The sequence below is a fragment of the Phaethon aethereus genome (genome assembly GCF_964289735.1).
Source record: "Phaethon aethereus genome assembly, chromosome: 3".
In the NCBI taxonomy this organism is placed as follows: Eukaryota; Metazoa; Chordata; class Aves; order Phaethontiformes; family Phaethontidae; genus Phaethon; species Phaethon aethereus.
The window spans coordinates 25,740,624-25,765,786 of NC_138576.1; the positions used below are offsets into that span (position 1 = coordinate 25,740,624).

The 25,163-nt window shown below is 37.2% G+C and overlaps 1 protein-coding gene across 1 annotated transcript in view; it reads right to left on the bottom strand.

The window, feature by feature from the left end:
* The window catches only part of CSMD1 (CUB and Sushi multiple domains 1), a gene marked incomplete at both ends in the record, with an annotated part of 1,255,958 nt that overhangs the window by 886,173 nt on the left and 344,622 nt on the right, over window positions 1-25,163 (bottom strand). The window contains one exon of the mRNA XM_081998094.1: window positions 8,232-8,344. Within this exon, the coding sequence (XP_081854220.1) occupies window positions 8,232-8,344 (113 nt within the window). The remainder of the gene's footprint in view (window positions 1-8,231; window positions 8,345-25,163) is intronic.

Here is a 25,163-nt window from a genome sequence, read left to right on the forward strand (position 1 = left end):
ACATTAAGAGAATATATTTTAATTTTTAAAATTAAAGTCCAAGCAGAAGAACGAAAGCATTTTGAAGAGAAGAAGCAGAGCTAGCCTTTTTCTATTCAGTGCTTTTTTTTTTTTTTTTAAGCTGTCTGCAACACTGATTTGCAAGATTTTTAGATCATGCTGCACATCTGTACTGGTTTTGGCTGCAAAAGTGTTAAAATTTCTTCATAGTAGCTAGTATGGGGCTATGTTTTAGATTTGTGCTGAAAACAGTGTTGATAACAGAGATGTTTTAGCAATCTCTGAGCAGGTCTCACACAGGAAAAGTCCTTTTCTGTCATACCAACAAGTTGGCTGGGGGTGCACAAGGAATTGGGAGGGGACATCAACATGACAGCTGACCCTAACTGACCTAAGGGATATCCCATACCATATGATGTCATGGTCAGCAATAAAATTGGGAGGGGTGGAGTTTGGCCAGGGCTGCCATTGCTCAGGGATGTTCACAGTGATGGCATTGATCTTCCCAAGTAACTGTTACGCATGATAGAGCTCTGTTTTCCTGGAGATGGCTGAACAACTGCCTGCTGATGTGAAGTGGGGAATAGATTCTTTCTTTTGCTTTGCTTTCACATGCAGTTTTTGCTTTACCTATTAAACTATCTTTATCTCACCCCACAACTTTCTCACTTTTACTCTTCTAATTCTCTCCCCCATCTCACTGGGGGAAGGGGAGTGAGCGAGTGGCTGCGTGGTACTTAACTGCCTACTGGGGTTAAACCACAACATCTTAACACTGATTCAGATCAGGCAATGACTGCACTAAAGGAATTTTGACATTTTGAAAAAATTCTTTGAAGTATTTTTCACAGGTTAGTATTAGTCATACAAAAACATACTAATGATGGCAGATAAGAACGAACATGAAACAGGGTATTAGTATCAGCACAGTTGGGGTACAGATTAGATTCTACAGAATCTGAATACTCAATAGCAGAGAAATGAAAGCACTGTATCAAGTTATTTAGGGTACAGAGAGAAACAATTCTGTTATAAATTTGACTTTCCACTTCTGTTTTCCACACTAGAATATGCTGTTTTGGTTTAGAACTTGCACCTCATAGTAGCAGAGGAGCAACTCCTTAATGTTTTCCTCTAGGAAGCCCACTTTTATCAAATCATTTTCCTATTGGGTTTGTGATCTCAAATAGGAGCACAAGTAAGAGTTTTGTGGAGGGAAGTTACAGGCCCAATAAATCTTTCATATATGAAGAGATTGTGCATAGAAGAAGTGATAACTGTATTTAAAACAAGTATACTCCAGAGCTTGCTTAGTCATGAGAACTTATGATGGTAACTTCATCAGTTAAAAAGAGAAGTGATATTCCTTTACACCAGTGAAACATTTAAATTTGCATTTCAGCAATATTTGAAGGACCAGGAGTCAGAATTCTGGAATGTTATTTCCTAAACTGCCCAAGGACAGAAACGTCCCAGTTGGAGGTTCTAGGAAATTCTTTCCTGGAAAAAAAAAAGGCACCATAATGAAAGTTGTTGTGATGGAATAAACGCTACATGAATTGGCAGAAAATAAATGTTGTAGAACTCATTATCAACCAATGAATTTTGTATAAAGGAAGAATAATTCTGTAAGGTCCTTGACCATTATAGTAGTCCAATTATAAGCTGTCAGCTGTTTTCTGCATTCCAGCTCTCACCCCTAGTAGCTCAGTCCCTAATGTAAAGACAGCCTTTGTGTGGCTAGTAACCCTTAGAAAGGGGATTATCTATCTTAAAATATGTTCCTGGAACTGTCTCTTTGACTGCCTATGATTTTGGAAGTAAGGGATTATTTTGTGCCTTCTAGTGACTTATCCATATAAGAACTATTGTGTTCGTTGTCTTTGGTGCATGAACCAGTAACAAACCCAATGTCAGCAGTTCATACCTTGTTATAATTTCTTCTGTGCACAATCTCTTCATATATGAAAGATTGGAAAGAGAAGGCATATAAGAGTACAGTCATTACCTGCCTCTACTGACCAAATTTGTTTCTCCATAAATTTAACATTTTGAGCAACTTTTAGAACTATTCATACACTTCAGAGCACAAGCAGACTGCTTCACCTATCTCCCCTCACAAAATAACCTCCATTGTAGTTTTCGTAAGTTTTCTGAATACATGTAAGCTTAAAAATATTTTTCTTTAGCTGTTATTGTTGAAGTGAACTCGTTTGATGCCTAAATCATTGATATTCTAGATTAGCTATTGGAGGTCCCATAGAACAGTCCCACAGCACTGCCAGACCTCTTCTGCCCTGATATTCTGCTGCTACACATTATGTCATATTTTGACACACAAAATATCAGCTTTATTTTTAACTGCATTATGATTTCTTTCCTGTATGTCATCATTAACATTCCGATTGTATCATTCCAAAGAGATGTTATTTTCTTAAAAAAATTACTAAAGTTTTTTTCTTTTTAAGGACTTCAGTTGACAAAGGAAAGCTCTTTCCAAATTCCTTCTCAGAAAACAGTTCCTTCTGCTCCAAAGAGAAGTGACTACAAACTTCAACCTAAAAAGATCCTATTTCAGTCTGTGCTTTCACTGCTTAAAGCTCTTAGTTTACTTGGTCATGTGGACATTTCTTAAAGCTCTAACAAACACCTCAGTTTGAAAAGAACAGACTGCCAAAATAGTAAGCAAGAAATATTTAATGAAAAAAAGAAATGTATCAGTTTATTAACAGATGTTATGGACAATTACACTAACAGTCAATGGTAAGATTGCTAGTTAAGATGTATAGCTGCAAGATTACATTTAGAAGAATACCAGCCTTTACTATAGTATTAATGTTAGTTTTGTTTTCTTACCAAAAACATGCTAAATAAAGGCAGTTTGTGCCTTTAACATTTAAAATTGTTAAACTAGGATTAAAATTTACGCTGCTTCTTTCTCCAAACATTACAGTAGAGGAGGGAATAGTTATGGATTTGGGAGCAGCAAACTGAATCCTTCCAAAAAAAAATTCACAGCAGAATATAGAATGATCTGTATAGTTCTCAATGTCATCATTAGATTTTCATTATAATCTTTTGGACCTCTTCAGAGCTGGACATGTTAATCCACTGAGGTTCAGGAGTCATACTCAAAGTCTCGGATCATTGGAACACTCAAAATGGAATATTATCTAATAGATAAAACAGCATCTATAACTAAACCATAGAGATTAACTAGTAATAGTTAAAGATTCAGGAAACTACTCAGCTCACACTGAACAGTAGGGGATCATTATGCATGAGTTGCATAGAAGTTGGTATTTTCTTGCCAACTCAGCTTCTTACTCTCAACTTGAAATCTTTGCCTCAGATTATTCAGTTTGTTTTGAACATGCCCATTCCCAAGGAGTAACTACTCTTATCACTGTACCAGTTCACTGGGAGAAATACACAGCCATTATCTAATACAGTTAGACTCATGGACAACAAGTAGGAAGCACTGTCAAATGCCGACCCAGTGAAAAGGAGATTTTTACTCTTAAAAGAGTGCAGGAAAGGTATTTTAGTACTTGAGGGAAACAAACAAAAAAAAACAAGATACCTACTGGAGAAGCTGAGAGAACCAGAAGTGTTAGCTTGAGCCCAGAGTTCTGTTATCTCGACTGGGTCCATGTTGACTGGAAAAATCACAGTATCGGGAAAATCATCTTGGTAAACTCTTGGAATCAATGCAAGAGATTAGGTTTTCAAGTTGGTTAGGGAAATGTTTCAAATTTTTTGAAAATTTTTGTATTTTTGTTTTAAATAGTTCAAAGTATTAAACAAAAACAAAAAAAAAAAAGGAAAAACATATCAAATAACAGATACCCAGGGAGAACAGGAATAGCAAGATGAGAAAAAAGAAAAATTTTTTTCAAAGACCTTACACCATGGAAGTGTACCACTACTTTCTGCTGTTGATGTTGAAAGGGATTTAAAAAGAAGCTTCAGAGAAGATACATAAGGCAGGATAAGGTGACTGCCAGTATAAATGTTATTGGTGGGTGTGAGCAGAAAACTTTGAGAATTCAAATACCAAAAGAAAAAAAGAAGTATGCCCTGAGGGCAGGTAGGGTAGAGGGATGTGCAAGAACTCTTCCTTTGGCAAAGAAAACCTGCTGCTGTAGAACAGAAGTCAAGGAAAAATGCTAGCACACATCAGGTCTAATACAACTGGCTTCTTGTTTAGACACTTCACAAATTCTACATTATAAAATGTGGTTAAAAACAACAAAACACACTACCAAAAAAAAAAATCAAGATAGCTTAAGATTAACCTAGGATTGTTAACCTCTGAGGTCCGTTTAATTTTTAGTGGTAGACACTAATGTAGCAAAATATAAACTGAGAACCATAACATTTAATTTTACATTGATGACTAACAATATACTTAGAATTAAGCTTCTCTACTTTAACTGAATTTTCGGCATTTTACAGCTGGATTCCCTGAATGGCAGCACACACTAGTTTAGTAGAAGAAAGATCATATAACAACTCTACCATGCATTACTCAAAGTAAAAATACATGTGTATAACACTTCCGATAGTGCCATCACTTAACGTGCTTTTCTGTATTACCAACTATATGCAAGTGTCCTGTATGGGAGGAATACTTCTGACTTTCCAAAGAAAATTACTATATCATTGTAGTAAAGTTGAACTTCCATTTGTAGCCCTTAAAGCACATTTTTGAAGTTTGTTAATCTCATTCTAGAAAATAGCAAACTGATTTAATAGGGAATTAAACAAAACTGCACAAGTCACAAGTATTTTGTTATTCTCCCCACGCACCCCCTTCAAAGCCTAAACATGCTTTATATGAAGTAAGGCGCTGCCAATTAAAACAAAGAAATAAAATCACGTATTACAAAAACAAAATCTATGCCTCAACTCCCCAATCCTGTTGCTTAAAAGTTAGGTTTAATTATTACCCAACAGTGATGATAATGGTCAATAAATCATTCAGGAGATTAAAAGATTGACAAATTGTATAAACGGAATTTACTAATTCTGAAATTTATAATTCTTTTACTGATATAATCATGTATTTAAAAATCCCATAGATAATTTCTAGAAAATAAGAATAATTCAAGCTAGCTTCCATCTGTACCAAAAGTTTAAAGTGCTGTTGAGATCACTGAGGAAGATAGAAGTATTACCAGTTAAAATAGCAGAGATTCTCAGAAATGGATATATAAATCTTGTGAAGTAATGATATAATAAAGAAATATGCATTTCAGCCTAAGAACTCGGCAACTGCCCAGCTATATCAGTGTCTTGTTAAAATTAGATGGCTATCGCTGGTCTACTGCCACAAAATCAGATTTAGTTAAGTATTAATATTCACGTGATGTATGGGTGACAGCAGGCTGTCAGATAGCTACAAATAATCTTTAAGGGCTTAGAGCACTGGAATGTGGTCTCACTAGCTTCATTGTTAATGTATTCATATATTGTAAAAACACAAAGGATCTGATTATGTCATTGCTGTACAAGAATTGAGGTCATAAATCAAGAATATACTCAATAAAACACAGAGATCAGAATCTCAGCCCAGGGAATGGGTTGTAGCGTTCTCTCTCTGCTAGGCATATCAGTGTGAGTGTACCTTCAGAGGCTGTTCAGTAGGTCCTGAAGTGGTTCATATGCCTTCTTTCCTTGTTCAATGCCCTACCCTCGTTCACCAATGAGTTTAAATTAAAAAGAGCACCCTGCAGACAGTAGTGGTGAAACCTCCCAACAGCATCCTCTCTGCTCTGCAGAACAGAAGCTCACCACAGCAGAGAATCTGGCCCAGTATTAAGTCTTTTGAGAGATAAGAGTCACTGTTGTCAAAACACTAGCTTTCTCCCCCCATGATCATATTTACAATACTGACATTCAATAGCAGAGATAAAAAATATTAGTGTCTTCAAAGTTATCTTTTTTTAAGTGCATGAAGGTTACAATCCTAATTAGGTGAAATTTTCCTATTCAGAAGAAAGAGTGGTCTGTCACAAGAATTCTAAAAAAAAAAGCTAGTTTTGCAGCCTCTCAGAATATGGAAAGTTTATGTAAATTAGTTCCTTCATTAGTCCTAATATTTGAATTTTTCAGATGTACTTCATCTGCTACTGTGAGACAAGTGGTACAACTCCAGAACAATTCCTTTGCACGCCTTTCCATAGTAATGCAAAGCTTTTTTTCCCTGCTCCCAATCTCTTAGAATTCCTTAACTTTTGAATGTTGTAGACTTCTCTACTTCTATAAAAAAAAAAATCAGTTACTTAATCACTCCCAAATGTACCATTTAAAAAAACAGATTTTTTTTTTAAACAGCCGACACACGGTTAAAACTTCTCTCCAATTAAGATGCTTAAAACAGCGTTTCTTAAAGTGTACATTACAACACCATAGTGTCCCAAACTCTTAAATGTCAGCAGTCAGTACCACTTCAATCCTCCCTACACTTCCAGCTAAACAGTAATTCACCTCCTCTGGAGAAGAATGAAAGAGCTGGCTAAAACCAGGGATAACAAGATATTTTTTTGTAAAAGCAAATTAACTTAGAGGTGGGTGGACAGAAGAGTGGTTATAAAGACTTCCAGTCACTGGTAACACCTGGGCTGTGTTCCCCCATCCCAGAGGAACTGGTCATCTGCCTACTTATAAGATTACATATGGCATAAGAGCCAGAAGGGGTCACTATATAAAACAAGTAATTTCGGGAACAGTTACAGAGGTTCTTAAACTATGGGGTTTCAGTAATTCTGTTGGCCATTGCAGCAGAAATCACCCCAAGCCTTCACAAAAAAATCTAAGCCCTCACTGCTACAAATCCTTGCCAAACTATCAGTCCCCACTGCCTGTCTGTACACCAAGAGGCTGTCACCTGAATGACATTCACCATTTCTTCCCAAGTTGCATGTCATATTTTGAAGTCAATTTAAAAGCTCACAGACAATGCCAGGTTTACAGCACTAGATCTGAAAAGGGGCAGTATTTTTTAACCAGAGTGGTGCTACCTGTCAATGTTAATTACAGCTCCTCCTGCTGGGGTTTTTACAAGAAAGTAGGCCAGCAAGAATCGTCATTATATTACAGCCTGTGGCTCTGTGCATGTGTTCCGAAGTTAACAGTCAAGAGACGTCCTTTAGCGTTCTTCACTGTCTTTTCCATATGAAAAACAACTGCTCAGATTGCATAAAAGTATGAAATATGCTATTGTATGCATCTGCTAGAAAAGAAAAACACAGATATGTAGAAAGCAACTTCCTATTGAGGTAACGAAAACAGTTCCTGGTGTGTTCGTGGTGTCTGACACTCCTTTTTGACTTATCTAATAAAACTTACAAGACTATTAAAATGAAACTTCCCTAGCCTTTCCCCACAGCCCTCATCTCAGGTTAATTAAAAAAGAAAAAAAGACTCATCAACAGACTTATGTGATAAGGCTTTGGGGGACAAAGAAAGGGAAGAATAGCTAGCAAGGAAAGACATACTGTTAAGCTACTCATCGCAATCAAAAAAGACAAAAACAAAAACCAAAGCTAAGCAACTGACTTATTACCACTGTATCTGGTCACATTCCCAAACAAAGGTTGCAGAGCTCAAAGACTTTTGTACAAATCAAAGTATTAAGGAAATGGCACCAGACCAGTTTTATGAGCTTAATTCTTGGTAGACACTAGAAGACACAAAACGCTTGGCCTTTTTTCTCCAGAACTGTGCAGTCGTCATTGTAGTCTAACAGCTCCCATGGAACCAGTTTTCAACCTTTTTTTTTTATTTTGTTTTTAATTTTATATATACATATATTTTTGTTGCCATTGTTATTTTAATTTTCCACAAGGAGAAGTTTAGTGACTGATTTTCAAGACCAGTTAGTATTCATATCTCCTCTCATCTTTTTTGTTATAGCATAAAGAAGTTGTCAAAAGAAATCATTAGGAAATAAGAAAAATATTCAAAAATAATCATTTTTGAATCCAGCTTCAGAAGCCTGACAAATGCAATTAAAAGTTCCAGCAGAAATTAAAGTATTAGTTTAAATTAAATTTCAAAATCAAGACTATGGCCATGATGTAGTAACATTTAAGTACGCTATAAAAAAAAGTTTATGCTATATTCACTGATTATTCAAACACCAAACAGTTAAAATTGAAACAGCATGTTTCAACATGAAAAACACGTATCAAGTAGAATAAAGACTGTAGGAAAAGAGTTCTGACCTTCATAGATAGCTTTGAAGCCTTGAGCACTGACAGCAAAATCTGTGGTGAAACAGAGGGTGAGGATAGATCCTGTACTCACAATAGATGATGGAAGTTGAAATCCAGATAACCTGTGCAATAAGAGGCACAAATTATTATAGCCTTTAAAATAAAGTAAAGCACATCTGTAGGTGTGATGAGCATTAGGATGAGCATCACATTTCTACAATTGCCAACACAATATGCTCTTTACCCTGGTGCAGTCTCTAAACATTCACTGCAGAATTTCAAACATGTTCTTGAGCTTTTTAACCCTCCTATTTTAACACATCTGTGCACTATCCAGAGAACACTGAAAAAAAGACCTGTTTTTATCTATGGAAGACAAAGAATTTTTTTATAGGATTCCTTTCAAGATGGACACAGGCAAATTTAGGACACCTAGAACTAGATACCCAGGCCTTGACTCACACAGAGATACCTAGTGTTATTTGAGATAGTGTGGACTACCCTGCCTGTCCTCCAGCTGATGCTTGAGAAAAAGCATGGATGTCATATGTTCAATGGCGTATAATGTCACAACCAGAAAACAACAAAAACTTTCCATTTAACAGCTTCAGAAAAATTACCTTACATTTCCCATCTTATTAGCAGTCTTACCTTTACATACGAACTGGAATTTTGGATAAGCTATGATTACATTGCAATATTGATTTTAAGATCATTTCCCCAAATAAATGTTTTTATTCATTTCAAGGATAAAACAGATGGAAAAAAAAACCCACCACCACATTTATATCCTCTATGGAAGCATCACTAAACACAATCCATTAGACCCCGCCAATACTAGTGTGATGTTGGTTTCTTAATGATTAGAATAGTTTAATGTAAGACATAAAACACCATTACTGTCCCAGAAACCCAAAACTATACTGTCAGTTTACATCACTAACTAATTTCTGTATTTTGCAACAGGGGTATGTGATCCACTGGTCACAGGGCAATGCACCAAAAGCCACTTTTTCTTCAAATTTCACCCTGAAAGAGCTTCTTGGATTCAGACATCAGAACACCTTAAAAAAACCCCAACCAACCAAAGAAAAACACCAACCAAACAGACAAACCTGAACACCAAAAATGTTTTCATATAATTTTCATCTGGATGGTTAAGATGATCTATGCCTTTAAAAAAAAAATCTTGCATTTGAGATTTATTGTGGAATGATGTTATATTTCATTAATTGGCATCTGAATTGCAGAAGATAAATAACTGTAAACAACATACTAGTTCAGCAGTATCACTGAACAAGAACTCCTTTGCAAAACCAGGCTTATTTAAGACCCCTCTCATATATTAAAACGTATAAGAGGAACTCCATTCTTGAATTACACCAGGCAGGTGGTTCCCCATCTCTTTCCAATTTTGCGCTTTGGAAAATAGACTCAGATGAGTCACAAATCAAAGCAAAGAGAGCTTTAAATACAGATGAAGGCATATAGTCAAGGCAGCATAAGTCAGCAAAAAGCTTTCTGCAATTTCTTCCTTTCTTTTTAAACAACATTGTCTCTCGTGCTAATTAGCTGTTTGCTTTAATCTTTTCACCTCCTGTGTACTTGTCAACCTATTACTCCTATTCCTTTCCACCTCATTTACTCCAGCTCCAGAAATAACCAGGTTGACTTTTTCTTCAACCCTGAAACTGCAGAACTACCATGAGGCTTGACACATCTTATGTTCAGACTTTCATATGTTTTCTCACCTTCACTAGATGTTTCATTTTTTTGGGAAATGTGCCTCTTATTTTATTTAATAAATTAGAGTGGTTATCACTATAGACCTACATCAGGAGTGTACTGTATGACAGTTCATTTTTAATTTAGGGTAGGTATTTTCTAGTCCTACTTACATATCTCTTCCTTCTTTGAGAAAGGATTCAAAGACTTCTGGTTTAAGGGTTTTGTTGTTTGTTTTTTTAATAACACTACAATATTTTCTGGATCTAACACTTTTTGCTGAAATACAGGAAACTAGCATGCATTGTAGGAAGAAAAATCAAGTTGAAACACACAAAAAGATAGAAGCAGTTAGTCTGAACACTTCACACTACATAGGAGACCTAAGAAAAGAAAAACACAAACCAGAAAAAACCACACAGAACCAAAACCCAAAAAACACAATAAAAAAGAAACGTTATATCAATGTGGAACTATTGAGCTTTAGCTACCTTATTCCTGATCAGCGTTTGCTCCACTTGGCATGGATTTGGTTCATATAAATGAACTCATTTGAGCAGTGATTAGACATCCTGATCTCTTGTTACGACCTCTAGACCTGCCTGCTTTGATTCTGTTATAATAGTAAGTATCACTCCTACAATATGGATTCTTTATCTGTTTAATAAATAAAACTGTTTCTATAGTATCTCCCTTGAAATACTAGAAGATCATTCTTTAGACTAACTGACATTGCAATTCACATTAAGAGATGACAAATATATACTTTTATAACTGAAATCAGTGCACTTAGAGGTTTTACAGATATAGGAAAAGGCAAGTGTGTAGTAAACTTAAAGGAATTAATAAAGCAACTTGAAATCTATTTTTCAAGTTATCTACATTATAGTAATTCTAAAAAAAGTTTATGGAAAATTCTTGGATAGAAGAAATCTGCATGTCAGTCATTCAGCAGACTACCTGAGTGCCTCTATAGTAGCCTTGTTGCCTGAAATATTTCTGAAAGCATCTTTTGATAGTATTGTAATACATTCACTGACATCAAATGCCATGAAATTGAGTGCAAACAAAAACTAGACAGCAGAGGAAAATCTACAGTGTTATTCTTCAGACATTTACAGAATTAAAACACTGCTAACCTACCAAGTAATTTTTCCCCCTTTCCTAACATTTTTCCTAGGTCATTATAGCTCCTGAATCATGATGTGTTCTGCACATTCATTTCATCATGCAGAAAAATCACACACCTTTGCATGTTGCTTTACTTTGGAAATGTATCTTACAATTAATATGTAGGCCTTTACTGCAACCAGAAAGAGAACTGTTTAGACAGGCAACTGTGTGTGCTAGGAAAGCAGAATCATTTCAAGTCCCTCTGCTAATAGAGCTGTCATTTGATAAACTTGCACTACTTCATATTGAGCATATGGCAATACTTTAAGCTTAAAATATTGCTACTTCCTTAACTTTCAGTAGCATTAATCTGCACAAAATGCACATGTTAAAGTACTTTTTAACCACAGATCGAATATATTTGGTTTGTCTATAAAGAAGAAACAGAACCTGTGATAGAAAACACAGTAGTACAACCAGTACTGAGTTTAGCCTCGGGGAGGGGGGGAGGAAGGAAAAAAAAAAGCAAACACACACATTTCATTCTCCATTGTCATTTCATAGATCTTGACATTCAGCCATTTCTAGTGATAAACTGTATAAATATATATTTATTTTTCTGTAATACAGTAATAGGTCCAGCTAGCTCTGCTCAGAACTTCTCCACCCTCCACTTTTCAGGGCATATTTTGGGACTTCCTTGTACTAAACAGATAGTGCATCAAGTTTTCTGGAGGATGGCAATATGCTTAGGGGTCTGTAGCAAGTGATGTACAAGAGGTGGCTGAAGGAATAGAGTTGTCGAGCCCTTAAAAGATGACCATTAAAGGGTGAACCTTACTGCTGTCTTCAGCTACCTATTGGAGCGGCGTAGAAAAAGCCAGGTTCTTTTTGGAAGTGCAGAAAGGATGGGAATCAACAGGCAAGAGAAATTCCAGTTTTGTGTTAGAAAAACACACCACCGTGATGGTGGTGATATTTGGAACTGCTGCCCAAAGAGGATCTGGTATGACCATCCTTGGAGATACTGGAACCTGACAGTGCCTTGAACAGCAGGAGATAACATCAAATAACTGTAGTCTCTCCTAACCCAAGTTATACAATGAATCAATGACCCATAAGGAAGGCATGGGCACAGTCTAGCACAAGTAGCTGCTGTAAGAAAAATGAACACTGAGCAGTTTCTGAGGAAATACAGATGGCAGATCAGCCTAAAAAGTTTTAGGTTCTTCACGTAAGTTGCTGAGAGTAGTTATGAAATTTTAGCAAGTCCCAGCTGTTCACATAGAAACTGATAGGCCTTCAAACATGCTTAAAGCTAACCTGAACTTTGCAGGTATTTTGAAGACATATTCAACACAAAACCAGCTTCTCTCCCCTCCAATGAGAACTACCACATTCTCGTTCCGAGTCACTAGATTATTTCTAATAAACATTTTGCACTGCCCTCATTGTTAAGATGGTCAAATGAAGCTTTCTAGAAAACAGTTTTATCAGAAACAGGTACCCAGCATGAAGAGTCTCAGATGATCAGACCACTTGAACTGATTTCACAACTGCCAAAAGCCAATCAGCAGTTGCAAAGGAAAAATAGAAGCATTTTCTCCATTTTATGTTACCTTATTTATTCCTACAGCTGCCTATAGTACAAAGTGATGTGTTCAGGGTTACTACATGTGAAAAAATTTTGTCATGGTTTATCAAATTTTCTTGGGAAATTTAAGAGCAAAGAAAAACCCCAATAACCAATACTTCAAGGTAGGGGGGACCCAGCACCCATAAGGACTGATTCTTTTTTCAAATCAGAACAATGATTATAGGCAAGACACATTATAATTAGAAGGAGAATCAGATCTGTTAAACATTTTCAGCACTGTGCCTGACACATATATATGTGTGCGCACATATATGAGCTCTGCTCGTATATGTGTACAGCTTGTTCCCAGAAACATTCTCAGAGGAAGTAACTAGAATCTAAAGACAAAACATTCTTGCCTGAAATCAGCTGTTGGATGTCTCCTGCGAAAGCTATTAGACAAAACGATCAATGTTATTAATAACAAGGTAAAGTATAAGTTTCAATGAATTATCCCAAAAGCAGCTTTGAGCAAACCATAGAGAAGTGACAAAAGCTGAGATTTTTTTTTTTCCCTCCATCAAAATCTGTATAAGGAAAAAACCTAACATTCCTCCCATTTTACCATAAAGTGATATAGGTCATTAACTGCCATAAGAAACACCAGAGAGTTGTCTGTCATCAGTGTCATATCTTTTCAGGTTTTACATACTTTTACACACTATTCTTAAAATTGTCATTTTATGTAGAGGAGATCCATAAACTCATTCCATATCAAACTCACCATGTCACATGAAAACACAAAGTTATTGTCAGGTGCTACCTGAAGGATTGTGCTGATCAACCACAGATCAGAATGCAAGGCAAGTTCAAAGTGTACCCTTAAGGACTAAAGCTTTAGGCTACCTGTTGTTCTCCAGAAATACCTCACTGCATCACAGAAGTCAAATACTAAGTACAACACATTAAAAATGTTCAAAAGATGGTATCCCATATTTGGCTTAACTGGGAATTATCCTACAACTATACAGTCAATAAAAAGCAGGCAAACCCTTTCCATGTTTTTAGGTATCCAACATCACCAATAGTTAACAATATGTATGTACCATTAGGGACCTGAAGAAAAAGCAATGAAGATATGACTCTATGGATTCCAGGCACTTATTCCTGATTTTAACAACTTATTTATGAAATCCTTTGTGGTGGGTTGACCTTGGTTGGCTGCCAGACCCCCACCCAACCACTCTCTTCATTGCCCCTCTCAACAGGATGTGGGGGAAATAAGATGGAAACGTTCCTGGGTCAAGATAAAGACAAGGAGATTACTTACAAATTATTATCATGGCCAAAACAGACTTGACTTAGGGAAAATTAGTTTAATTTATTGCTAGTTAAAGTATTTTTGGATAGTGAGAAACAAAGGCAAATTAAATCAAAACCCTCCACCCACTCCCCTTCTTCCCAGGCTCAACTTCATCCCTTCATTCCCAACTCCTCTAAGCCTCCCCTCAGGCAATGCAGGGAGATGGGGAATGGTGGCTGCAGTCAGTCCATAACAGGTCCTCACTGCTGCTCCATCATCTTCACACTTTTATCCTGCTCCAGCATGGGATCTTTAAGGGCTGTGGTTTCTTCGGGAAACATCTACCTGCTCAACCATGGTCTCTTCCACACACTGCAGGGGAATTTCTGCTCCCGTGCCTGGAGCACCTCGTCCTTCTCTTACCTCAGTTCTCACAGAGCTGTTCCTCTCACCTTCTGTTCCCTTCTCCTCTCTCTGTGGTGCTTTCTCCCTTTTCTTACACATCTTTCCCTGAGGCACCACCACCTTGGCTGCGGGACTCAGCTGTAGGTGGGTTGGAGCCGGCTGGAACCGGCTGTGTCCGGCACAGGGCAGCCCCAGCCTCGCCTCACAGAGGCCACCCTGCAGCAGTACAGCCTTGATGATATGAACACAGAATGCTACAAAAGCATCATTTGTTCAAGTACACCTCAATTTTAGGTATTAAAAAGTCAAATCTTCAATAATATTATTTCAATAATAACTAGTTTGAATCTGTTTAAGCTACCTGAACATATTTGGCCAGAAGAGAAGCTACTACAGTAATTTACAAGAATGCGGTAACTCCAGTTATCCCACAAAAAATAGCCGCAACGCTGTGAGAACAAATGTGATGACAGGATACATATCGTGTATCACATAACATGACCTTTTATGAAGCTATGAAGCTCCCTTCTACAAATAAAGGGGATACTGAGAGGTGCAAAAAAAAGAAAAATTAACACTCATCTTCCTGGTTTTGAGTCCGGAAGACTGAACAGGTGCATCTCTAACCAAAGGCAACAGTTACAACGTGTTAACTTTCCAAACAGCTGGTACTAGCCGACTGAAATTATCTCTGAAAGCAACTTCGTCTTAGTTGTGTATGAGCACATACAGTACTTCAGTTGTGTAATTAAAGTCCTCTCCACACCCAGCATTTCTGCATTGAGTTCAGAGTTGAAAGTTGACAGTAAGGAGACAAAAGTACAGCTGGTAAAAAAAAAAACCCTATTTTTTATTACCAAAGACCAATTATTTAAAAATAAAACTTCTCTCAAACTTTTTTAAAAGCTTAACAGAAGAGTTGTAAGAGTTTAATTCAAAGTTTCTCTATGGATAAATCTCAGTTCAAACCAGAGATTGATAATTCAGAACAGTCCAATAAATATTTATTTGTATAATTGGAAAAGATGCATGTAAAGGCAGCCTCAAGACTCAAATATTTCCATAGGATTGATTTCTAGCCTATGTTTGCATATTTTGCCCCCCCATTCCATAAGACTTATTTCAGAGATAGAACTGCATCTCACAGTAAAAAGATGCTTTTTAAGGTTAAGTAGCAATAAGTTTTATGGTGAAATTTCATACACCAAAATAAGAATATATGATGTCCTATAACTATTCTTATGCATGGTTTTAGTCATACTAATGTTAGCCACCAATAAGGTATAATTGCAAAGAAGCAAATGTAAAGTGATTTTTGCAGTATTATTTCGCAAATCTTGGAGATTTTTCACCTCCCCTGTCCACTGCCATAACCTGCTGTTCTGCAGCAAAGCTCACTCTTGCAAATGCCAGAGATAATAAAAAAGCTTTTTTTTCTTTTTTTTTTTAATCACAAAGAAAGCTGGTTGCAGCCACTGCTATGGGTCATGTTCTCACAGGCTTATCTGCTTAATTTTACAACCTGCAGGAGCCAGAAAAGCACGTTATTAAAACTTACATAGGGATTTACCCTGTTTTGCTCATCATTATAAGGTTCCATCCCTGGGGTCCAGCTCCTGCCTGGACTTGCTATCAGCAATGAGAAGAGTTACCCACAGGTTAAGACACCTAATGGCACAAAAAGCCAGGAGACCAGCATATCCATTCCAACAAACCAGGCTGTTACCTCCCACATGTGAAACCACAAAAGCCTTATCTTAATAATTTACATCCATTCTGTTGCCAAAAGGAAGTGAAGTTTTAAAACCTGAGATACTATCTCATACATAAAGGAATGAAGAGCTACTGTAAGACTAGTACAAGATCTATAATTTATAACTTATTTTCTATCACAGGAGGTAAGCTAAATATATATATTTAATCCCACTACTCCCAGCCTCAACTTTTTTTTTTTTTTAAGTCACAGGAAAAGGGAAGACATATAGAACAAATTGTTCAAGATCAAGTTTTTCATTCAGAGGCTCCGATTTGGTAGGTTTTCCTCAAAATTAAGGTAACACTGACTGTTCTCTTAAAAAATTGTACAAGAAACACTGCAATGAGCAATGCTCCAGCTCAGACAGCACACCCAGTCCTCCACACAGGAATTAACCTTTACTTTCTTCCCCGCCTCTCCAGCATAAAGAAAACACACAGCAGTACCTCCTCACACCAATAAGTATTACTGAGCTTTCTTTCCTAAGGAAAAAAAACCCCAAACACAAACCCTCAGTTCTCACCTTTCTTACTCCAGCAGTGCCAAATCTTCCTAAGTGCTGCTTTCTACATCTTCAAGTTATCCCAGGTTATAGACCCACAAAGACACACCAGCACTGCTCTCCCAATCCCTCCCTCTCCCGAGGTAACTAACTTCAAAACCCTCCCATCAGATGGCTACAAGACTTCTTCCACTAGCTATCTCCCCTACACCCCGGGAAACTCTTTGCAAACCCCTCAGCTGCTCCCTGATGCCTCATTTGATTGATTAACATTAGATGCACCTCCATCCTGTTAACTAGAGGTAGTTAAGGTGTGCACACCTCATTAAGAGGGGCACTAGTACTAGCAGTACACAAAAGGCTCATCTCCTACCTGGGTGGTCTTTTTTCTGCAATTTAAGATTTATAATCTCAAATTAATAAACAGTTCTGAATAGGCAAGAAATAGATTTTTAATTCAAGCCTTTCACACAGCCAAGTACCTGTACATTTTTTCCATGGTATGGTCATGTAAAAACTCCTTCATGTTTCTTGTAACTTTAGCTTAACTAGGAGTTAATTGCAGGAATTATAAAATTAATATTTTGCTAGTAAGGGAAGGGTAGAAGCAATCAATGCAAAAAGTTCCCTCAGTGAAGTCCAGAAAGCCCCTTCTAGGCAAAACTCACCACATTCAGTCACTAAGCAGAAGGAAGCTGCAAGCTTAATCATTTGGACATATTTAGCCTTCAGAAAAAGCAGCTGGTTTCTCTAGTTGCCACCAAACAGCCACAGTAGCAAGGCTTGCATCTGCTGCAGGAAACCCTGATGCTGCGAAGGGGTAGCCTGCGGCAGCAGTTCCCGGGCACCAGTAAGGGAGCAAGAAAAAATGAGATGAGTTGGCCAAGGCCAAACCAATATGCAGCTGTGAAGGGAAGCGAAGCAGAGGCAGGTCCTAGGAAAGCAGTGGGCTTGAGGGCTTCCCAGAGGGTTGCAGCTGCTGGCAAAGCCTGGCAGCTCCAGCTTGGTGGGATCACACGGCAGATCTGAGAGAGGGCAACTCCCAGTTACTATAAAACTATAAAACTAATGATTCTTTGTGCTTAAGAAAAAATGCTGAAACTTTAAGGAAGATCATATATTTCAGGTCAACAATTATATGAGCAGACTACTTTTCTGCCTTCTAACACTATATATTTAGAACAAAGGCACCTCTCAGGTGTACTGGTATGACTCCAGTAGAAGTAAAATTACACAGATGTAAATTAAAATGTGATTTGATTAAATTAATCAACAATTCTATTTAAAAAAATCTTATTTTTAGAAAATTAAGTAAACAGGTTTCATAGGCTGAATTATTTCTTCAGGCCTGTTACCTATATCCCTATATCTGTCAGCTCACTAACGAGTTTAGTAATAAAAAATATAGTAGTAAGACCATTGTTAGTAATAGATTATAGGTGAGATTTAACATTTTTTAATTTTAAAAAAATCAGGAATTGAGTCAGCAAAACTAAGATCTCTGAGTGATTTTGCAATGAGTACCTTGTCAAACAGTTTAAGACATAATCTTAGAAAACTTTTGCATTAGTCAGTTTAAGTTTCATTATATGAGTTTTGTCTGTTTACTCTCACTTATGGATGTCACATCACGTTCAATCACCTTTTCAGTAGGTATGTCACATTAATTCACAACAGTGTATATAGCAATATGTTATTTTACACAACTTCTGTTGTAAAGCTAGCTTGCATTTCCTGTGTCACAAGGCTTTTGAGAGAGATCTACATCAGATTGGGAACAATGAACAGTTGATTCAACTTCAGAATAAATGAGGATGAATTTTGTTCAAATCTTTGTTTTACAATTCCGTTATAAATCATCCATAATACTGCAGATGATATTCGTGTTCCCATGTGTGCGTTGTTTAGCAATGAAAAATGTACAGAACTCTTCATCTGAAGAAAAAGAAAGCAAGCAAACCAAAACACCCAAAACCTCAAAACCCTATCGTAGGAATACAAATGGTATTTTATGCCTCTATTAAATGGAATTTACAGAGGAAAAATTCTGTGAAGAAGACTCTTTTTCTCTTTGCAGGCCAGCCACTATATAACTGAAAAATCACTCACATTTCCACCTCCCTAGGTTTTACAGGCTCACCTTTTATTACAGGATCAGAGCACCTCCACAAAACCCAGTGAAATGAAGCCAGTGTAAATGGAAATGGAATGATAACTGCAACACACAAAAATTGCCCGAGGGGGGAAATAAATCAATTTCTGAAGCTTTCTTTTAGCGTTTTTACAAATTGGATTACCGTAGTATTGCCAGCTGAAAAAAAACCTACTCTAGCTTTTTTGGTGGCACCACTTTAAGCAAAGGCCTCAGGGTAAAAGAAAATATGCTAGCAAATATTTGAATATATCAGATTTTAGTACAAACAGCATGTTTGTCCTTTGCAGCAATAGGCTGGTGTCTAAAAAAATATGAGACTGTCCAAAAATGAGTGCATTTAACAGTTTGTATAGTACTCAATGTTCCTTCTGTAAGGAAGGCTACAGATCTGTGTCTAGAACTTTATTCTGGGAATGTGTGAAGTTTCAAATGTGGCCTATGGTACATAGTAAAATTTTTAGTACTTACATGGCTTTTCCATTATCTGTTTTGCACAGGCTAGACTATCTGGCTTTTTCATATTGTTCAGTTCAAAATACTTACTAACATAACAATGACTGAAGTAATTCCCATTAGTGATCTGCGGTCTGTCTGTTCTTCATATTTTTTCTTGAGAGATACACCTTTTTTATTATTAGTGATTATTTCATTAATCATGATTAATGGAATAAAATAGGTCAGCTAATTAAATATTTACATGTTTCTAAAGAGTAATATATTCTATTTAACATTTTCTAGTCATTATTTTTCAACTGCTTTTGCTAAAATGGCACTTTTTTCCCACGTGTTGCTGAGCAGAATTTTTTAAAAAAGAGAAAGAAAATATTATACAAAGTTGAAAAACAACTTAAGTTAAAAAAAACCCCACACCTTTTTTATCCATCTCTCATAAGCTAAACTTTAAAGCTGGCTTTTATATGGTTTTGCAAGATTCGAGCTTAATTCTGTTTACCTAAATTCATGTTCTCAGTAAATCAATCAGATACAAAATATTAGAAGTCAGATTCCTTAATTTTTCCCTTAGTTTCCCATTTGCAAAATAAGGATAAGATCACAAACTAAAAAGATTCTTTTGAATTCATGTACATTGCAAATTGTAAAGAGATCCAGAATTTGGGGAATAAGATGGATGTATTTAAGTACTTCATATCAAAAGAAAGATAAAATGATGTGTTATTGTCTCATTTTAAGCAAATCACTTTGGCAAATGAAACATAGGGGATCTCCAGATTGTTTGGAATTTGACTGGAAGTGTTAGAACTGTAAGACAAAAAATTCTGTACTTAAGGAAGAATAACTGATGAAGTAGTTCCAAAACCAAAAGCTTTTGGAGCAATCAGTTGAGACCTTTCCTTCACCTTCTGTGTCTTTCCAAATTAAAGAACCTTCTCAGGGTGTTACTATATGTTATAATAAATATGCTCCTATGACGCTTTTCACTCGGTAAAATAATGTATCCTGTTTCAGAACTGAGGAAAGGGTTTTCCTTCACTGTCACCTCATTATGATTTCACTTTTTTTTTCTGAAGTTAATTGTTCTGACAGCTCTATTTTAAAGAGGTCAGGCTTTGACAGTTTTAGACTATCTGCACAAAGCTCACTATATAAACTTTCTGCTTCTATGTTTTACTCCCAAGACCTATGACATTCTTTTTTTTTCTATGTAAACCTTTGAAGTCTATTATTTCTACCCATCATACTCGAATTTTAGTACAGTGTATATCACTTAGTACTTGAATACCTCCTGCAAAGTTGCTGCCTGGCTTGTTTTTCCTTTATAAGAAAGAAATCTAGTGGGTATTTCAGTGGGTCATAAAGGTCATTTTATCTAAATTTTACTATTCACAAAAGTCTTTTGCAAGTAACTAGTTTTGACAGTTTCAAATGACATTTACAAGAAGTTGCTACTGGTACAAATCTGAAATAACGGCCAATACTACAATTTTTTGAGAATTGTGTGAGTGCTTTGGGCTAACTCTACACTATATTTTATTAAATATCATATATTCACATTTTCCTTCATTATATCACTTATGATCTCCTTTGTATATATTTTGCAATATTCAAAACCTTCTGGAAGGTAAGTTGTCTGTGTAGTTCAGTGCTTCAATTTAAATACTATTCCTATGTAGAGCAGGAGTAGGCTGTAAAAGGAAAGGGGGAGGCACAGCATATACAAGAATATCTAACAAGTCAAGACACAGAGACATGGATTTTCACCAGTGGATCCATTTGCAGGGCAAATAGGTGGGGCTGAAAGGCAAAACGGTGGTGCAGTTTCTTTCTTATCCTGTAATCAGGACCATATACCTTGGCAAAGATCCAAAACCCTTAAGAAAGATGCACACTTAGTAGGTACCTATGACAGTTGGTGCTGGTTGTCAGACTATGCTGAAACCTTTTAATTTTGTATCTTTGCTGATACTGTTACCTGTGCTAACAATATTTAACAACCACATTTTCAATATCTTTATTTTGCCATACTAGCATTGACTAGCCATTGTATTTCTTTGGTATAGCCGTTAATGAATCTCAGAGTACATTGACTTTTATAACCAGAATTATTTCATAAATTTTAGAGCAAAAATCATTATCTTAAAATGTCAGCTTATCATTATTTTTCAGAATATCCTTGCCTCATACATACCCTATTGCAGTATATAGTATAGTTTACTATGCTGAATTCTCATTGTGGTCTACATCAAATTGCTAGCATGCATACAGATTTTAGTGATTACCCTCAGATTGCTCTCTTTATGGTGCCACCTTATCAATGTACCCTCTGATCAGTAGATCTTCAACAAATTCAGAAGTAATGAAGCTGAACAATATCCTGGTAAGTTTAACAGTGAACAAATTTCAGTAACTTCAGCCTAAAATATCACATCCCAAAAGTAAGTTCAGAAATATGTCTTGAGAGATATTTTACCTTTCTTTCTAAGCATTTTCTGTGCTAATATTTTAAGTCAGCTCAGTAGAAGTTTGCCCTAGGATGTATAATTTGATGCTTGAGCTCCTCCTATCAGAATATTCTATCATGTTCTCCTGTCCTTTAATCCTTACATATATAATATATCATTTCAGGGCTTATGATCATCACTGAGATTATGTATAGTAATATCATTTTTAGTTTGGAACAAATTGTTTCTTATGGATGAATTGCCCTAACGACAGTGTTTAGGTGAGTCATATTTTGCTAGTTTAAAATGTTCTCATTCTAAATGCTTCTTTCAAAGAAAGGATGTATGCAAAGTCTTTGTTGCTCATACTTTTAATTTCAGTAAACTTTCTTGTAACATTGTATTGTAATATTTATATATTAGCCCCAAACAGTGGCTGCTGTCTCTTCACACTCCTTACCTGAAGCAAGGTGAACATTAGTCAAATTCTGCCATTACAGTACCAATGTGTAAGATCTCTGCAGGAATGTGGTGATGCTCTGCATTATCTGCTACGCTTTTGCATCTCACTTAGTCTTGCAGATGGTCTTGTGAGATCTGCCTGAAGCTACTCTTAGTTGCCCGTGTGTTCCCAGATGATGCAGGATCTTGAATATCTGAACACAGGTAATACTTTTAGTTTCATTTACCTTTAACACAGTATTTGATACCACCAGCACACTCAGGTGGTCTGCAATGCTCTGACATCATTTATACAGGCATCCTATGGCTGCCTGTAAGTACCTACAAGAAGAGAAGTAGGGGGCAGACATAACATTGTTTGATATGGAGGAAGTCAATATTGAAGGAATTGCTATTGCAGGAGAAATTTTTCGTTTTATGTTTTCCATCTTAACCCATTCAGAAGATGGATCTTATTGTCAATTTTTTCCATTAATCATAGAATCACAGAATCATAGAATCAAAGAATAGTTTAGGTTGGAAGGGGCCCTTAAAGGTCATCTAGTCCAACCCCCCTGCAATGAGCAGGGACAGCTGCAACTAGATCAGGTTGCTCAGAGCCCCGTCCAACCTGACCTGGAATGTTTCCAGGGATGGGGCATCTACCACCTCTCTGGGCAACCTGTGCCAGTGTTTCACCACCATCACTGTGAAACATTTCCTCCTTAGATCTAGTCCGAATCTACCCTCTTTTAGTTTAAAACCATCACGCCTTGGCCTGTTGTTACAGGCCCTGTTAAAAAGTCTGTCCCCATCTTTCTTATAAGTCCCCTTTCTTGTAAGTACTAGAAGGCTGCAATAAGGTCTCCCCAGAGCCTTCTCTTCTCCAGGCTAAACAACCCCAACCCTCTGAGCCTGTCCTCAGAGGAGAGGTTTTCCATTCCTTGGATCATTTTTGTGGCCTTCCTCTGGACTCACTCCAACAGGTCCATGTCTTTCCAGTGCTGAGGCCTCCAGAGCTGGATGAAGGACTCCAAGTGGGTGTCACCAGAGGGGCAGAATCACATACTTTGACCTGCTGGCCACACTGCTTTGAATGCAGCCCAGGATACATTTGGCCTTCTGGGCTGCGAGGGCACATTGCATCCATACCATTGTCAGGCTGATGAAAGATTTCTCCCCCTCCCCAGGCCAGCAGCCTCAGACACCCCCACTAACAGATTTGCTCATTACGGACTCATTTGCCTACCCCCTGCTATGTCCAGGTCCCAATACCCATCTTACAACACCTTCCCCTGTAAGTCCAGACCAACTCTTTGTCCCAGGCACAAAGAGCCATGAGGTTTCTGCTGCAGCTTTCTCTCTGCATCGGTTTGCCACCTGGCTCATGTCCAACATTTCATTCACCAGTACCCCCAAGTCATCCTTCTCAGTAGTGCTGCTCTCAATCCCTTCATCCGCCAGCCTGGATTGATATGGGGGGTTACCCTGACCCAGGTGCAGGACCCTGCACTTGGCCTTGTTGAACCTCATGAAGTTCACATGTGCCCATTCCTCAAGCTTGTCCAGCTCCCTGTGGATGCCGTTCCATCCCTGAGGTGTGTCAACTGCACCATTCAGCTTGATGTTGTCTGCAAACTTGCTGAGGGTGCACTCTGTCCCACTGTCTATGTCATTGATGAAGATATTAAACACTACTCGTCCCAATATGGACCTATGAGGGACACCACTCCTCACTGATCTCCATGTGGACATTGAGCCATTAACCACTACCCTCTGGATGTGACCATCCAACCAATCCCTCATTTATCCAACAGTCCACCTATGAAATCCATATCTCTCCAATTTAAAGATAAGAATGTTGTGGGGGACCGTATCAAAAGCCTTACACAAGTCCAGATAGGTGACATCCATAGCTCTTCCCTTGTCCACTGATGTAGTCACTCCATTGTAGAAGGCTATTAGGTTGGTCAGGCAGGACTTGCCCTTGGTGAAGCTATGCTGGCTGTCTCAAATCACCTCCCTGTCCTCCATGTACCTTAGCATCTCTTCTAGGAGGATTTGTTCCATGATCTTCTCAGGCACAGAGGTGAGGCTGATAGGTCAGTAGTTCCCAGGGTCCATTAATTTGAATTAATGAATGGTATTTAATTATTATAATTAAACCTATTGCTTAGAATTTCTTTGTATTTAGGTATATTTTTATTGTCCCTGGCTCATGTTTACATAGAATGGTTAGTAAAGCTCAGCTTCGTTTCATGAAAGTGGCAACTTGTTCAAATTGTTGTTATTTTAATATGGAATAAGATGGCTTTGGTGAAATAGCTTCCCAAGTGTCTGATGAACTCCATGGCCAGAGAAAGGTTTTAAGAACAAATCACTGTGGAAAATTCCTTGCCAGTGGAACAGTCATGTCATGGGCTACAGTAGTACTTAGCTATTCCCCTGACAAGGTGTTAATATGGGGAATACTTATCTCTCCAAGTAATGCTGGTAGGGAAATGTATAAGAGAAGTATGAAATAGCTAAGAAGCAAGAACTACTATTCAGATGGATGACAGAACAAATACAAAAAGCAAGAGAACCACTGAGATTAAAATAATAATAAGGTTCAGGGGAGCCATGTATGCAACTGAGAAAGAAAAGCAGGAGATGCAAGTGAAGACTGATTGTTCAAAAGAGATGAGGAAGAAAGAAGTCATGGGAAGGAATGCCATGTTTTATGGGAAAAAAAGGTAGCTTGAATTATTTAGCCTTAGTTAACACTGAGATAATTTAGATGACCTGACAGACCCTCCCACCAATTCTCCAGGAAAAGATTATATGGGACATTACTAGAGACTGCTGAATACTAAACTAAATTAAAAGAATCTATTTTTAATGGAAAAAAAAAATTTCTATTTTAGGTTCCAGATTCTGTTAAGCACCTTGTAGCAAATGAACAAGTAAATCATTCTCCAGCATTCAGCTCCTACATTGAATCAACATGTACACCAGCCTATTTCTGTCTAATGACTAAGAAAGAAGCCTAGACAGTTTAACCACCACAACTGAAGTTTGCCTTT